Source organism: Syngnathus floridae, chromosome 16 (genome assembly GCF_059516105.1).
Source record: "Syngnathus floridae isolate MCC-2025c chromosome 16, RoL_Sflo_1.0, whole genome shotgun sequence".
Classification (NCBI taxonomy): domain Eukaryota; kingdom Metazoa; phylum Chordata; class Actinopteri; order Syngnathiformes; family Syngnathidae; genus Syngnathus; species Syngnathus floridae.
This window is the reverse complement of record NC_142428.1, coordinates 4,785,888-4,804,048: the sequence shown is the minus strand read 5'-3', so window position 1 is coordinate 4,804,048 and position 18,161 is coordinate 4,785,888. Positions and strand designations below refer to the sequence as shown.

At 39.5% G+C, this 18,161-nt stretch overlaps 1 protein-coding gene across 4 annotated transcripts; it reads left to right on the top strand.

Moving 5' to 3' along the window:
- Positions 1 to 1,077: 1,077 nt before the first annotated feature.
- On the top strand, positions 1,078 to 18,124 carry LOC148385217 (KATNB1-like protein 1). Of its 4 annotated transcripts, none has more exons than XM_088400881.1 (8): positions 1,078 to 1,402; positions 16,703 to 16,838; positions 16,899 to 17,124; positions 17,192 to 17,307; positions 17,374 to 17,424; positions 17,486 to 17,578; positions 17,640 to 17,735; positions 17,911 to 18,124. In XM_088400881.1, exons 1-8 carry the CDS (start codon positions 1,375 to 1,377, stop codon positions 18,017 to 18,019), a joined length of 855 nt encoding a protein of 284 aa, XP_088257007.1. In that variant the 5' UTR covers positions 1,078 to 1,374; the 3' UTR covers positions 18,020 to 18,124. The 4 variants fall into 4 exon arrangements, with proteins under 4 accessions (XP_088257007.1, XP_088257006.1, XP_088257008.1 ...); XM_088400880.1 differs by having other exon boundaries at positions 1,083 to 1,402; positions 17,831 to 18,124; XM_088400882.1 differs by lacking the exon at positions 1,078 to 1,402 and adding an exon at positions 5,860 to 6,016 and having other exon boundaries at positions 17,831 to 18,124.
- The last annotated feature ends 37 nt before the right edge of the window (positions 18,125 to 18,161 follow it).

Here is an 18,161-nt window from a genome sequence, read left to right as displayed (position 1 = left end):
CTTTTATTGCGACCGCAGAATAAAACTGTCATAAAACTGTCAACTAAAAGAGATTTCACAAATTCTTTGGAATCGATATTGGCCGTGGTAGCGTCCTGTTGGTCATGATGTGGCGATCCCGAAAGGCTGTCTACCAGTGAGATTCCCGATGAGGGGGTCCATAATGAAAAACAGATATTTGATTGAGAATCTCTGAGTCATGTCTGTTTCAGTAAGAACATAATCAGATAATCAAGATTTTAAAAAGCTTCTTACTGGCAGGGTGGAAAAACCTGATTTTGACCAGTCGGATAATTGTTGACTCTTTTTCACGGAACGATTTCTGGAATCAATTGTATATTGTTCCTTATGGCATTTTTTTATATATTTAGACAAGTGGCAAATGTTGCATAATAATAACAAAAATAATTTTAAAAAATGATAACAGCAATAATAAAAATACAAATAATAATTGAAAAATAAATAAATAATAATAATAAATGTAATTCTAAAAGTTCTAAAGATTTCAGGTCAAGGTTGCCGGCTGTACTTGGTGTGCGAGAGATCATTGACGGTAACAAACAAAAAAAAAAATCATGTATACTTAACATCAAAGTCAGCAAATCGGTTGCCTGTTCTCCGAATTAACAAAGGCAGGGCAATTAAATTTTATTATTACGGGCGTCCACACAAAGCTACTGCATTTGTGTCATCAAGTGTCAGTTACGCAATATAAAATTGAGTTGAGGTCAAGCTATTTCGTCAATATCGCCCTTTGCGTGTGTTCTTTCTAGATTATTTATTTCAAAAGATATCTTTCCAAAGATCGTTTTGTCGTTTGCAAGATTTTAGCGCTCTACGGGGGGTATTTATTTTTGAACTTTTTCCACCTTGCTGCTCAATAATTGCCTTTCACCGCTGTCATCTGCAACAGTTTTCCCAATTTTGATTTGCACATCAAGGCCTCCATATTTTCCCCCTGACGACAAAAACGTTAGCAAAGCTTTATACTTTGCGGCGATGATTTTTTAACACATCATATCGGCTGACTATGCTTTTCCTTCATTTTTCAGCCAATCTGTTGATTCATTCATATGCCTTTGCATAATTTGGCTGCAAACGATTCTCTTTGAACAACAATGAAGGGTTTGTTTGTTCTCAGCTGGATTAACAAACAACAGATTGTTCTGCTCTGTGTTCTCATGGTGCCGCTAGCCATACCAGACATTCCAGCCATGCTGTTGCCAAAGCCGACAAGAATCGAGCTTTAAGCTGTTGGCATACATGCAAACGTCACTGCTACGTCATTGAACGTTTGCTCTTTCTTGGATTTCCAGGGTGGTCATCCCCAACAGCAGGACCACCATTGCCATATAAGGACACGGCTCCAGTGTCATGGCAGACGCCCTCCCCCGGACGGGTGGTATGTACATGGAAAATCTGACTCGGCTCTTCAGCTTTCTTTTATCAAAGTTGACATGTGTGTGTCCATGTTGTTTGTCCTTGCCGTGTTCTTACGTAACTTGAAAGAAGGTGTCAGAGGAGTGATTCCATTTTGTCGATGAGAATGAATGAATGAATTGGTGTCATTTTGACTTTCTTTAGGGTTTTAATTTGGGTTTCACATATTTGTCTAGGTCAAATTGTCTGTGGTAGCCACATAGCTGCACTTGATTGAATTCATCTTAACAATGATGATGTCTGAGTGTCTTTCCTCGGAAGCGGGAAATGTTAAATAATAACACATGGGTTGTATTTACAGTATGTTGAACAAACAGTCTATAAATCACCGATCATTTGGGATCATCTTCACAGAGTTCATGCACACTCACACATAGTCACTTCCCAGACTCGCAATCGCGACTGAGCAGTAAAACTAACATCTGTGACAAACGACATTATCGTGGAATCTAGATTTGTGTATGACTTCATTGTAAAATCGCTTAACATATTTGGATGGTGAACTCAAATGTGTATAGTTCAAATTTTTAAGTTTTGGCCTGGTGGCTACATGGCAGTGTTGCTTCGCTGTGTTTACTACTTTGATGGATTGCGTTAACTTGAAGTGTGTATTTATCTGTAGTTATTGCCTTGTCATCTAATTTGGAATATTTCTGGCACGGGAACAGGGAAAGTACAGATAACGCCGACGCCTGCATTCCAGTCAGGTGATTCGATTGGGCCAACATAATAACATCCTGTCAGAATCAGTCGACTTGGCTATGGCACAAAAAACTATCAAAATTATAAATGTGAAGCAATTTTGGGTCAGTGTCAGCTTACCTCCCACACTTTGCCCTTGAGCGTAACGGTAAATCCATTCGAATAGCCTGACATTATCGTATTTCATATCGTATTTTTCGGACTATAAGTTGGTTCGAATTGTATGTCGTACCTGTTAAAAATGCATCATGGGGAAAAAAAAAACATGTTGCTAGGATTGATGACTGGGATGCATTCTAGTTGGCGATAATAGGTTTAGAAAATGGACGGACGATGAGTTAATTCCTCGGAAAATCAAACGCTTACCTCAAGTAGCTAATTGGTCAAGGTGAGGCAGGGTAGTCCGCAGGATTTTGTAATAGATCCTGAATGGCCTGTTTGGGGAAGCAAGAGCGGAGGCAATGTTTGACCTCTGGATGTTTCTGGTTAGAATTACAGCAACAGCATTTTGGATTAACTCTAAATGATTCAGAACAGATTTGCTGAGGCACGTATGGTGGGACTTCCAGCCGGCTTACATTTAGAAATGTGTGGAGGTCAGAAGCAGGGACAGCATATATGCCACTGTGCAAATGTTTTTTTAATGATCTAAGTTAAATGGTGGTCAGAATGCAGTTTGACTCTGCAGCAGTGAATCAGCAGATTCACAGATCGAACAGCGACGTGTAAGAAATTCTGTTAATGCAAAAAGAAAGGTTCAAATTGTATTAATTTGGTTTCGCAAGTGGCCATGGAGTTGGCAGCGTCTTCTCTTTGTGTGCACGGTGAGAACTGATTTCCCTCCCTCGCTTTCTCTGCTTCTCCCTGTTGAGGTAGAAATGAGTCACTGAGTCAGCAGCTGGTCTCCATCATACAATCTCACCCAGCTGCCTGATCATTACAATCTGAAAACATCACTTCCCCTTTGGCCTTTTATGGATATTCTCAGCAATCGTGGCGGAATAGATCAACTTTATGGTCGAAAACCCAAAAAGGCAATTTTTTCGCACATTCGTCTTGAATATTAACCTCAGGCAATATAGTTACTTTAAGATCGTAAAAGATGGTTAGCCAAAGATTACTAGATAATTTGCCGTATTTTCCACACTATAAGGCGCACATAAAAACCTCAAATTTTCTCAAAAGCCGACAATGCGCCTTATAATCAGGTGCGCCTTATATATGGACCAATATTGAGGCACTACAGTAGGCATGTCCATTTGACCCACGGGCCAAATGTATATATCTTATATATGGACAAATTTTTAAAATGGGCCATTCATTGAAGGTGCGCCTTATAATCCGGTGCGCCTTATAGTGCGGAAAATACGGTAATTTGAAATTTGAAGTTGGTACAAAGTATAAATCTTAACTGAACTTAAGCAAAATCCACATTGCTTTGATTCATCTTTTATTTCTACTTTGTGACATTATATACACATAAATTGTTCGAAAAATTTTTCAAGGATTAGTTGATTAGTTTTGGCGGTCACAATATTTGACTACCTCATAAACTCAAAGTCAAAAAAAGTACAACTGTCAACTCAAGCCAGCTGCACTTTGTCATGTGGTCGACTTTTTTGGCCTAATAGAAGGAACTCGGAGCAAATGCTTGTTATATTTTTCTTTTATTGGATGGTTGAAAAATGTTTAATGAAAACAAAAAGGAGTCGCAGTTTTTGTCAAGGCCGTGAATCACACACGAGTGGATTCCGTGATTGAATGTTCAAAAAACCGCAATGTTTATTTTTCCCATTCCGCTCGCCTAAAGGACAGGCAGCTCTCTGTCTTGGTCCATCTCGCCTCTTTTCCTTCTCAAGAAGCTCCTTTTTGCCTCGTGCAGCCTCTAAGTGGGCTTCTAATGGAACCTCCTGTCCTTTCTGTTTGCATGGTTGCAGGCGTGGCACTGCAGACGTGAGCTGGACCTGTCACTGTCACTTTACCCCAAGACAGCCCATTCCACTTGATGTTTATCCACATGTCTCGATGGAAAATAGCGCCTGAATTCTTGGAGACAGGAGGATCTCTCTCCATCCTCTTTGCTTTCAAGCAGTATTAGTGGGCCGTCCCAAAGTTTTTCTTTGCTTCATCTGGCATCCTTTTTCAAAACAAAACAAAGCAAGTGGAAAGAAGCGGCTGTATTCTGACTTCTGGAGAATGTAATTACATGCTGTTGCTAAATTGTTGCTTTTAGTCATTTCATAAGAAGTCCAATGGGATTCACAGTAACTTTTAAGACTCCTTTCGATTGGGGAATCCAATTGACATCACCTATGAAGATCTCTTTTATGATCCTCTTCTCCATTCAACACTGACTGGACGTCAGAACCTTGCAAAATACATTATATGGTATAATTATTACATTCCCAGTCAGCCGGAAAATAAATAGACTTTATTCGTCTACTACAGACTTGGGTTAGACCAAGAGTTTAAAGCAAACATGGTGAAGCAGCATTTAGCGGTTATGCTACGTGCAACAGAATTGAAAATCAAGCTCCATAAATGCTTTCAAATCCAGGTTTAAAAGATGCTTTTTTAATGGAGTTTGTTTAAAATGTTACTGCGTTGTATGATTTTTTAAAAAATATTTTTTATTATTATTTAATTTGTTTATTGACTCTGATTTTACATGTCTTTAGTTGCTTTGTTTGTAGATGCTTTCTAGCCTTATATTTATTTTATATCAATGTTTTTCCTGTATGGATTACTTCAAATTAATTGTCCAATCAAAGGACCCAAATGATTATGTAATATAATCACTGCTTCACTAAAGCACTTTCATAGTTGAAAACAAAACAAGCGTCATTCAAATCTCATCAAAATCGATCAAATCCTTCTGTTCCTTTGTATGGAGTAATTTCTCCAGTTTGAAGTGGGCTCCATATGTTTGGCATGAGTATTTGTGATATCAACAGCACTGTGTTGGAATTGTGTTGAGTTGTTAAATGCAAGCATTTTCCTCGGTAATCTCTTCAAGTAAATATTTGCTGTGGACAGTTTAGCATCTTTGGGAAATATTTGACCACTTGACCCTCCATTGACACTCCTCCAGCTTTGATTAAATACTAAAAAGTGCTGATTAATCTACAAACATGGTTTAATATGTTTGCCAGAAAGGATTATTGCTGTAAACACTTTTCGGGGTTTGACCTACTATCATGCAAACTTCCGAGAAGCTGCCTTGGTGGCCATTTTGATTTACTGAGGTGGGAGAGAAATTTGTGGTGGATAACAAATTGGTGTCAAGAGAGTTAAAAACTAAAACAACGCTGCTGTAAAATGCCTGTTTATCCACCATTGCACAAAATATTTCACATGAATTGTAATATTTTGTTTCAGCTGTCAAGTTTTATAAAGAATCAAAGTGTTGTTATTTTAAACAAGGAAGATGGGATGAAGCTTAATTTAGAGGGAATAAAAAGGCAAACAAAATACTACTGGTCATGAAAAAAAAAAAAAAGACATCAATAACAATAAAGTATCAAGATAAACATTGGCAAAACAAAGTTTTGGAGCAAACAATGACAAGGTGCGCCGCGACGAAAGCAAGAACTAAATACACACAAATTGACAAGACAACATGGAACACCTGGACAGGTAAGAGGAAGCTGATTGGACGACACAAGGGGGCGGGGCTAACAAGACAAGGTGGAAATAATGACCTAACGAGACGGACATTGAAAAAAAAGGAACACAAGGAAGTCTGACAGCAGGAACTAGAAAAACAAGGCAAAACTAATTCAAAATAATTGGTTTCAGCCTGACCCCACTCGAGGTCTTTCCCGTTCATGAGATGGTCACAAACTCCATGACAATATTCTGCAGGGATGACTCAGTGAGTTTGCTGTTAATTATCATTTCATCTCAATTTTTTTCAAACGTTACAAATTGTTTGAGTGCAGAAGTCTCGGCATCTGCTGCTTTGCTCTCCTCTTGCCATCATCTTAGAAAATATGACTATTGGAAACCCGCTGGATTAAAATTCCTTGGGTCCATCATCTGGTCCTCCTTAACGCCCAGCGGTGCTCCTCGTGTCGTGCTTCCAACCAATAAGGCTTCTTATCGATTTTTGTATTATTATTGTTGGACCAATTAGAAGTTTTTTTCCACCTTGTGAAAAAAATCAGATCTTTCCTTTCCAAGAGCAACAGTCTGCTTATGCTAATTTTCACTAGAGCTGACAATATTACATGATCGAGGAATAATTTAAGAGAACTTGTGGTTCGGTGGTGCGTATCAAAGAAAATAGTAAATGACTTTCGATCTGCTCGTCATTCCTCACCATGTGCACGTGAACAATCCGGTGACTGACCATCGGGAGGACAGCGGGAATGTGAGAATTACACGAGGAAGCAGATGCTTTGGAGTCAGGCAGCTTAAAAAGATGACTCACACTGATCTGATTGACTGCTGTTTGAATATATCAACAGCGTGAAATTTAAGACCCACATCTGCGTATTTGACACGTGCGTGTTTTGATGAATTATGCTCATTAAGCTCCCTAAAGTCTCATGAACGCAAATTTTCTCCTGGTGGTCTTTTTGAGTCTAAATATGATGATGATTATCCAAAAAAATGGCTAAGCCCAATTGTAAATTCATCAACGGGGATTTCGGGAATGAGAAGTTCTTGGTTTTTGTTCAACGAATTTACCTTCAAACTGACTGACAGAAGGAAGATGCAAGAAAATCCAGGAAATAGCCAGAGCCAATTCACAACAAAAGCAACTTTTTAAAATTAATGGTAGAACACAAAAATACAGAACTGGACAAACAGTTGCTTATCATCTGAAAATATCTACTGCTGTACCAAAATGGAGTGACTTCTTCCTTGAACCATCCATTGCCCCCTCCACAATTCCTCGAAACCAACGACATGGGCCGACGGTCATGCTGTTATAGCCTTGGTGTTTATTTTTACACTTCTCCAATGTACATTTACTACAGTGTCCGGACCTTTTAAAAAAACACAGAAATGAAAAAGTATCCCATTAAAAAAAAAAAAAGTCGAGACGCTAGTTTTCATACCATTGAGCGAAGATATAACGTGAGAGCCGGAAAGCCACTTCTCACCTTTTTGTTAAACTTATCGTTGACCCCGTGCTAGGTGCTGGTAAGCACAGAAAAAGCTAAGAATAGACACTGAGGAGACGTGAAAAGTCTGCTTTGGATGAAAAGACGAGTTGCTGGCACTATTTATTTCCCCACGCAGCTTTAGACTTGAGATTTATTTCAGTCATGTCTGAGGCCTTCCCGCGCCATAAGACATAATTCTATTTCGTCTCGCTGGGAATCAAACCTATTTGCTTCTTTGCAGTAAGCACAAGATCCCAAATGAAAACATATTATGAAAGCGTTAGAGGAGCGTTGCAGATGGGACAAACGGGGAATGACCTTTGAGATAAAATGAAACAGATTTCTGTAATCAGACTCTCAGTGGCTTTGGCAAAAAAGACAGTAGCCAGGGTCTCCTGGTCTGTCCAAAAGTATTTAATCTTCTTCTCATAGAAGGATGGCGTGATGCCACGACGTTTTAAATCACCAAGTGGAGCGAATCCTGTTTTCTCGTTTTTTGCTCCTCTTTCTCCAATCATGTCAACAAATAATTACCGTATTTTCCGGACAATAAGGCGCACCTAAAAACCCAAAATTTTCTCAAAAGCTGACTTATAGTCGGGTGTGCCTTATATATAGACCAAATTAAACTGGCCCAAAGCACTGTGTCATGAAATCAATCATAAGTGGTCCACTGAGGACTTTGAATCATGAATCAAAAAGACTATGGATCATTATTTTGTGATTATAAAGTAATTTGTTGCGTCTGAACTTGAAATAAAAAAGATAACATGGAGAATGATTTGATTTGGATTAAAAGTCTGACATGATGGATTAATGGTGCGCCTTATAGTCCAGTGCGCCTTATATAAGGACAAAGTTTTAAAATGGGCCATTCATTGAAGATGCGCCTTATAGTCCGGTGCACCTTATAGTCCGGAAAATACGGTAGTATTCAGGATTTTGAGGTGACAATGTATGGAGTTTGACTTAAAAACCAATTTGAATCAATTATAAATGGACTAACATTTGTATTTTCTTTAGATAGCTCGAACAAAATGTCCAATTCTTGCTTCTACTAACATCCACCTTATTTTCCACTACACATTTCTCCACGAACTCACACATGCTCATCTTCTGCTCCATCGCACGTGTTGAGCATGTGCTTCGCATTTTAACTTTGCGGGATTAATCAACGCAATCTATTCAAAATATGCACGGCTTTTAATGAAAACACCAGACCCATTAAGTCGGCTCAACATCAATGCACTTGCGTTGAACTGAAACAACACAAATGGGACCTAGGAGACATTTTATTTTGCGAAAACAAAGAGCATCCTGCTGCAGTATTGACTCGCCTACGTTGTATTGCTTTTTTGAGGGGGAGAAAGAAAATACCAAAGTCACATTTTAGAGGAATCCTGTGTTCCTCATTTCTCTGGAGCTTATAAAACGAGAAGGTGACCACAACATCCCTCCCGCCTCCCCGCGTGCAGCTGTAGCCTCTTCTCGGCCGCCGCACGGCAGCCTCGATAGACATCTCGTATGACTGCTGTCAACACGGTCATTAAGTCTTTCAGTGTGCGTCTGTTTAAACAAGCTTCTTCGGCAGCCGCACAAAAACCCTTTCTTTGCCACCGCGTGATCTGTTTCTCTCAAATTCATGCCAGTGTCCCTTTCGATGGATAGTTGAAACGTATTGTATATCAAACAAATACTTTGTACGCAAAGAAACGGGGATGAATACCCTTAAAATGACCGCCCAAGAAGAACGAATGTTCCCAGTTGAATTAAAAAATGATTTTGTGGAATTATTTAGACCCATAGCTTAAGTCATTCAATAGTTTTGTGAAAATTATACGATAATATGATCATCGTAAGATGAGTACTGATCCTGGTTTGGCAGAAAGTTTGAAGTATTTATCAGTAGTCTACACTAGTTTACAAAGTTGAAATAGTAATATGTGGAGGCTACCAGAAAATTTCAACAGCCAGAGAAAAATAAACTTTCATTTTAAAGCCGATAAGCTAACGTTAGTTATGCTAAAGTCAAAATAGTTAGTGCCGATATGTTAATAAAGCTCGCTGAAGAATTTACCTATAAATTATTGATATTTTAATATATGCAAATGCTGTAATTTAGACCCCAAAGCAAATTCAGATAGTTTTAATTATATTTCCTGGATTTAACTAATCCCCTCAGTAAAGTTTTAGGTCCAACTCTCGAGGATCTATATTTATTGGTCATTTTAGAATGAAACAGTTGTAGACCTAAAAACAACATAATGTCATGTTCTTTGGATATATTTTACCCCAAGTCAATAAATCTAGTTTCTCCAGACCCACCAAAGACCGTAAGCAAAAGGGACATACACTACCTGTCGGTCTGTGTCGAACCGCCGCGTGTCACAAATCCAAGAATATGTCCTCTAATGACAAAACCGACTGTTATTCCTGGCCAGATTCATTAAATATGTTCTCGTCTGTGATTTGAGACATCTGTGTTTTTGGTAGCGGGTGCGTCAGTCAGTCCACATTAACAGGTTACTAAAGAAGATCAGGTTTTTTTTCTAAAGGTGCAATGGAGAACTAAAATTGGACTTTCAGTTGGATCTTAAAGTGCTCCGTAAACATTGAAAAGCGACTACTGTCGGTCGGGCGTGATCACGTTTTTAAAAACAACGCTGGATTCCATCCGCCTAGAGATAATTACCGTGGCTTGTGGCGGACTGTATTCGGTTTTACTACTTGCACCGAACTCTTTAACTTAAATTCCCAATCAGTTGGTTTATCTGACAGCCCAAACCTTTTCTGTCATGTCTAACTAGACAAAGTCTCCAATGGTCTAAAATACTTTCGAAATAGTGGTTTTGTTTGACATTGCATAGTGCCGAAAGATCCCTTACTGGATCAAAACCAGAAGCCGAAGTGTTTTGTGGCCTTTCCGAAAGATCCTGCAGCAGGTCCCAACGGGAAACAGGGTGTTGAAATATTGTCGAATGTCTGCCGTCAGGTTATGCCCTTGTCATAACACTCTTGCGGGTCTTCAGGATTTCCATTAGATGGGCAAATGTGGTATTGAATGGTAGCGGCAAGGCCGTGTTTCGAATACTCAAAGGCTTTGTGGTTTCCAACCTCTCTATTTGTTCCCCTGATGTGAGAGAGTGCAAAGTGAGGTCTCTACACGTGCCTGGAAGTTTGGAAACAATGTCCTTAGACTCTCTGGGGTGTTTGGAGTCTGGACTGGTTGAGCTACCAAAAATACCAAATCAATCAGAACATGATGGGTTTTATTGGAGTTCTCTTGTTGGAAGTCATACAAAAAAACAGCACCGTGACATTCTATTAGAATAATGACTGAAATTATAGACAGGTAGTTGAGTGACTTGTCGAGCAATATCTTTCGGAAAAAGCCTCAGTGAGGCAACTAAACTGATGGCCAAACTGCCTTGCCTGGCACATGTGAAATTTAGGTCATTCAATATCTCAACTGGCATTGTTCTCCGAAAAATGTTGGATTTGATTTTTGGTCAGTAGTGGCAGACAGCAACTAGACAGACATGACCGAATCCAGACTTTTGGAGTTCACCAAGTGCAACTCTTGTTTTACAATTCAGAGATGAGATTTTTTTTTTTTTTAAGCCAACAACATTCTTAAGTGCCGCCAGGCAACTTGGTTGCATACCCGTATTGTCGCTAAGATCTCAAGGCCTGGTCTAAAGTTATTGACTCGAATGTCTGCCTCCTTGGCAGAAGCCGTTGCTTCCTTCCTTTCTTGAGAACAATAACACCTTTCTCCAAGAGACATGACCCCAAACATCCTTAGTTTGTTGTGACAACTTGACTAAAGACTTTCCCTGAGCAAAACCCCAAAAATTTCTTCACGTGCATCATACCAGCCATACCACAACGTATATCATCCCTATCAGCCTGAGTTCCACTTCGAGCCACAGCCATCAACTAGAAAATCAAACCACTTCACTTCTTCTGCCACACCAACACAAACAGTGACACAAATCGATATGATTAATGACACTCTTTCTGAGAATCGACACGGGGGGATTATTGGAGAGACCTCCCAGAAAAGTGCCGTGTATTTTCACAACAAGCTATATTTAGCTGTTTGTCGTGGTGGTGGTCCAACCCTTTCCCACTTGAGTCATTGAGTCACTCTAATTTTCAGAACTGATCAAATATCCTCCAAACCCAGAATTTGAGGGCCTTGAATCAGTATCAGGATTCAATACTCGTTCAAATAACCACCGATTCGTGCGTCGCCCTTGTTGTGTGTTCTTTTTACAACCACATAAACGGGATTTAATAAAGGCCTTTATTGATGCAATAATATATATAATATGTATCAAACAAGTAAATAAAAGCAAATGTGTTCCCTGTAACAAATAAAAACATGTCAACAAGTTATTTCAAACACATCACAGTTCTGTTGCGGCTGTGTGATAACCACAACATAAATCAACAAAGGGCATATAATCTGTAGCGACACATCGTTTTTTTAATTTTTTCCTGGCTCGTGATCAGTGCCTTTCGCAGCAATCTAGGAAATCACAAACGATGGCAAACGTGCGTACCATGTGGCACGCTCATTATTAACAGCGAGATTTTTCCGTATATGATTTTCCCAATGTTGGAGGATGGCAAAGTGGAAAAAACGGGGCAGCTTTTATTGGACTATAAAAATGATCACAACAAGCGCAATGATACACTTTGGGTTACGTGCGATCTGGTTTCTGGTTTCCCCGAACGTCACCTTTTCCTCATCTCAGCGATACATCGTGTACAGCCTGAGCAGGTCGAAGAGTGAAATCTCAGCGGTGTTGCTCATAGGCCATAGATACGTTTACAATAATGAGGCCGTTAGCGGTAGGTAGGTACATAGAGCACATGTGACCCCGATTTGCGCTTGTGTCTCTTTCCTAACGCCAGACACCGCCGCACTGCGGGATGTTGACATCAGAGAGAAGTTCAACAAAGCTGTGGTTCCATAGATTGTCCTTTTAGGAATTCCTAAAGAGAGAACCCTTACATTTTTGGGTTAGCTTAATTAAGCTTACGTCAATTTATTGTTACAATATCAATAAAAAGATACCTTTGCTTTTATATGTGAGACAAATTGATTCTTTGTGATTAATTAGTTGTTTTGTTTTGCTGTTGTTTCCTAAAAACATTCAAGACAATGATGCTACTATACTAATATTATATGAAACCACCTCAACACGCCGTTGTTGACAATATTAAAACCAGAATCAATTCCAGAGTAGTAAATAGTGATGCGACTTGAGAAACATAAGGAAAATATCCTAAGTGTCTTTCTCCACAGGCCCAAGCCACAAGGCTTTCCAGGTTACATAAGAACCTTTTGTGTAGGCGGAGATTTCCATTTGTCTTTTTGGGTATGTTTTTTTTTGCTCCCGTTGGCCCCTCGAATATTTCCAATACACTGATAGGGTTAGCTAAAAGGAGAATGTCATTTTAATGAAGTGATAGAAAAAGGACTTGATCAGCCCAAAATTGTATTCCCAGCTTTTTGATTTCCAAAAAAGATGCGTAACCCTTTATTAACTGTCAACTTATTTGGTTACTGACTGTAAGTGGGTGTTTGGAATATTGCCTGCGTGATTCACTACGATTATTCCTAACAGATGATTATGCAAAATGTATGGAATTGTAATGAAGTTATGTAAGTATTTTGATCAGGAAAATATTTTTCTAACATGAGCCGGGAATACAAGTACTTTGATTGATCTAAGATTAATACTGTAAATAAGACTTCTGTATATTATGATGGTGTCATCACTGTTGAATAATTAAACACAACAAACAGTCCGGGAAACATAATCCAAGAAAAACATTTGCAAATGGAATGTCAGCCAGGCCAAAGTCCTGCTTTTTGAATTGACGGGTTGTTGAGATCACGCTGCTCTTTTTTGCAACTCTCAAGGCCATCGGGCTGCCTCAGCGTGCAAATTTGTGAACCTAAACACCCGTTCGTTGCACACAGCTGTTTTAGAATTTAGGCCCACACATTAAAGATCATGTCCCTGCTTGACCTAAGATATAGAAATGGAAATCATGATGGCATGAAGTCTTGATTGTGACGCCACATGGTACAGGAATGACCAAAATATGGCCCGAGTGCCATAAATGGCCCACTCTCTACTTTAATCTGGCCCACCGAGGATTTCTGTCATATTTAAATTTAAGGAAATGACAGGAAAGATTTACTACCAAAGACGTTGACATTGACAAATAAATGCATATTGTCATGTGGCTCCTCTATGAACAGGATTAATAAAATCCCTGTGCTAAATTAGTTTGATTTGTTTGCAACAACAGACATTACTGTGCCCGGCCCACTCAGAACTTTCTGTGCTGTGTGTTTACACATACAGTATCATAAAAGGAAACGTATGTCCCGTGCATATGAACCAAGCAGATTTCAGTGGTTGTGGGATTGTTCCAAACAGTGCAGATGGCGGGCCGGGCTCATAGCCAGCAGGTCTGTGACTGTTTAGTCCCTGGGATGTATTGTAGGAGTGGGAAGATGTCCTGAAGTTGACAAGCAGATATCTTCCTGTCTGAAAGAAGGATAATGAGTGCATGCATATGTTTAGCTCTTTTGTATTGTTCTGCAGATAGAAGACTTAACGTTCAGCACTCCTCTGCAGGAGCGGGGCTAGTGGGGGGTCCGTGGGAGCACTGCCCCCCCCACTCGGGTGCCAGACCAGATAATTAGCTTGTGGGTGTTTTTTTTTAAATTTTTGTAGGGATTTTTGTCCACATATTCATTCACTTTCCGGGTGCCAGACCAAATAATTAGCTTGTGGGTATTTTTTAGGGATTTTTTTTCCCCACATATTCATCCACTTCCCAAAAAAACATTCTATTGATTTTTTTTACCAACATTTTGTGAATAATTTTAAATATTTTTTTTTCTAAGAACCAAAATATACGGTAAATGCTGATGATCTGAGCAGACTCAAATGTGGTGTTTTCAACATGGAGATTATATTCAACGTCTATAATTTGTATTTCTGGTACAGTATTGTATGTCGATTTTACCAGGGGAGTTAGAGATGTATGGAAATATGCATCACACCCCTCAGTATCATGTGATCTGTGGTGGTAACATCTACTTTGAACTTCCAAAGAAGTGCTCGTTTGGAGAAACAAAATGTAAACTACCGTGGCCAGGCCATCAGCTGCTTCCACTAATTAAAGGAGTTTGAATGGACATTGATGCCTTGACAACACCCATTGGTTTTTCCGAGGGGAGCTGCAAGGATCCGAGTTTACTGCAGTTGCTGTCACTGCGGTCGATGACTGGAGCCACATTTGCGAAAGCAGGGCACCTCGGGGAGCTTGGGCTAAAGTTGAGATGAGTCATTAGAGGCTGTGCAGCTGACTTTGATAGATTCGAAACACTTGTCACTCAACAAAGGAGGCCTTTAAATACACCCCTTTCCACCCATGACCTTTTTAAAATACTCCAGTTGTTAGCAGATGTTAATATGGATGCTAATGTTGCTATTGAAGTTCCAGCAGCTTCATATTTAATACAGATGGTTCCCGGTTCTTTGCAGGGAGCAGCAATTTTGTCCTTTAAAGGCCAAACAAATACTCAGAATGGAATCGGGAAAATTATCCAAAAATGACACCTGGAAACATTGCATGGAAAGCTCTCGCTGATGCCTATTTACCAAGAAGTTTGTGGTTTTTAAAGCCATCTTGAAGACAGCAGGAGTTCTTCTTCTACATGGGTCATTAATTGCTGACGGAGGGGATCGTTTTACGTAATGTTATGTAAGGGTGACATAGAATAATGTTGCCGCCACTCATACATGGGCACTTGAAGAATGATCTGGTGCAGAATTAGGTGAGAATGGTAAATGTAAGAGTAAAGATCACCCTTACTATTTCATAGAAGTCTTATAGTCAGGTTGTTTTCTACAAACTGCCTCACCAATGAAAGAAGTAATCAAGTCTTATCCATTTTTTGAGCCAAGAATATCCTCAAATTCATCATCTCTATCCAATTATGAAGTCCAATTATTTTCAAAATGGCTTCCATTAATATATGAATGATTAGACACTTGAACACAATTTGGAAATAATAAAACACTGACAAATTAATTTTTAACTAACTTTTATTGTTGTCATGTCTCCAAATCTGTGGTGTTCTTAAATCAATATTAGTGCTACATTTAAACGAATGTTCTCACGCGGATTAATACTGCCCTCTAGTGGTTTTAAAAGCGCAATAACAGTCAATTAAAAGTCTACCACAAGGTTTTAAAAGTGTGGAAAAGTTTCTCCATAATCAAAGTCGCTACAGTATATTTGTATAATCCATACTGTTGGAGTTCTGCTTCACATGTTCGCCATTCTCTGATCTGTAACCAATCACTTGTTCCCATTTATTTGCTTTTCCGTTAGAAATAGATAAAAATCTGGATGTCTCATTCAATGCAGATGAGCTCAAATTTAAACTGTTCCAATGAGACATTCCCTCCACGTCACTTTATCCTATTCGGAGTTCCCTAAAATTCCCACTTAATCCCAATTTTGTGTTCTTTTAGGAAACACAATTCAAATCACATGCCAATGTTTTGCCCAGCGACAGTGACTTGCATTCTTTGACTGATTAAGCCACACAAAGAGCGACTTGATTGGAGCCCTTCGCATTTTCTCCCGCTGCTCTCATCCAGCTGGAATGCTGACTGAAACATTTTGTGGTTAGTCCTGTTGAAATTGCCTTCAAGCTTGGAAAAAGACACAGAGAGGGTGAGCACAACAAAGAAGAGAAAGGATGGAGAAGCTTGACGTGTGTTATGTAATACAAGGGATGATATCCGGAGGTGGTCTTCACTTTCCTGTGTCTCCTTCTTATTCCAAATGAAAACACAGCTCGAATGATTTATGGTCATTATTTTTGCTGATTCTATTAACATTCTCTCTCCATTTGCATACATAAAGCTTATTTGAAGAAAAATGATATTTAAATGAAGCCCTCTAAGTATCACGGGTGGCAGCTGAGAGCTTTTCCAATGATTGGGACTTGAAATTTGCGGCTTTTCAATGTTATTTTATTCCTGAGATGTTTGTGGTGACGTGACCCCGAGTCTCACCTTTCACCGCAGGCTTCTGGCATTTTGCAAAAATGCCACTAATGATGTCAGTCTTTGCCGCAGATGAGGGCTTTGACACCCAATCATAATAAATGGTGAAATGCCATTGGGAACAGAACACGTCCGTTTATCTCATCTGTCTTTGCGGCATTGCTAAAAGATCATAAGTATTACGTGTTGAAGGAAATTTGCTGTCAGTAGTTTTTAGTGGGCAAATGTCTTATTTGAATATAAGATATTTTATGTCAGCTTTAAAAAAATATATATGGTTATATATTAGGGTTTTTTTTAATTATATGAAATTTTATTCTGTTTCTGAAGGTGTAATGGATTTCAATTCGGATGACGACGAGCAACATTGTGAAGCGGCTCTGGAGATTGAGTCTTCCCATTTCAGAGTCAGTCATTCTCAAGGAGGCCAATTGGATGGGGCTAAAAAGGAGTTCCATAAGAAAAGGTAAATTTATCGTTAATCTGTCCAAAAATGATTCAAACTACTTGTCATGTGTCCGGTCAGTCGGTCCGGCAACAATCCAGGCAGGCTAAAACGAGTCTCGTCGTATAAGAGGAAGACCCGACATTTGGTGGTGGCTCGAAAAAAGCCCCAAGGGTCAAGCAGGACGCAGGATGCGGAAAAGAACGACAACAAGATGAATATTCAGCAGGAAATATTTGACACGGATCCTCAGGTGTTGACGGCAAACCACGATACTCAACTCGATGAGTTCTCCAAACTTGCCGAGGTCAGCAATAAATTCCTACAAGTAATCGTTGGTGGTTATTCTGAATCGTATTTTCTGATTTTCCCAGCTCACGAAGGATCACAGCACAATAACCGAGGTGCTCCTTGGAAGAAACTTAAGACTTAAAGTAGGCTTAACACTGTGGAAGCGACATTTTGGAGAACTGATAACATATTTCCAAAGGTATTGTACATTTTTACAAATTGAAGACAGACTTGATCAATTGATCAATTGTCATGTCATCCTCAGAATCCAAGATAACAGCGTCTTTGTTGACATGCTCCCTCTAATAAGCAAACGGTAAGATTGTCATGGTAACGCTCTGTCAGTAAATGTTAGCCTAGTCTAATGTTCTCCGCAGCATAGATGATGACGATGACTCCAACATCACCATCGGCTGTTGCGTGGACCTCTTCCCATTGGTTCGGAATGTTCTCCTCAGTCCATATGAAGAGTGAGTTCGGATTTCGGAAGCTGTCGTCACGCTCGATCTCAAATGTTTTCGGTCCGTTTAGATACGTCACCGTCGGTTTGATGTGGATCCATTCCGTTTTGAAACGCTGGTGGGAGCAGCTTCAAGAAAGTGGATCGGCCGAGACTTTTTTGGATAGGTATGTCTGCTCTCTAACCAACTCAATACGACACCAACCTGTAAATGTAATTTTTTGATATATTACGCTTATGATCCCGTTAATTATTGTTGCAGAAACTTCCACGTCTTTAATCAGCAGTTGCTGGGATTATGGCAACGAGAGCCGAAACTGAAATCTTTTCCCGGTTCTGCAGGAGACATGGCAAAGGTCATCGACTCCTTCCTGTCTCAACTTACTTTCCATCCATGAAGAGCCAGAAAATAAACTCTTCTCCAGTAGAAATCCATCCCTGGAGGTTCTGAAAATGTCTTATGTAATTCAAAATGAAGAAATTTATCAAGCAGGACAAGAAATGTTGATGTGATGCTGTCTAGTAGTGACCATTAAATCTTTTCTTTCCACTCTAATGATTGATTTGATATTTAACCGTGAATACATTTGAGC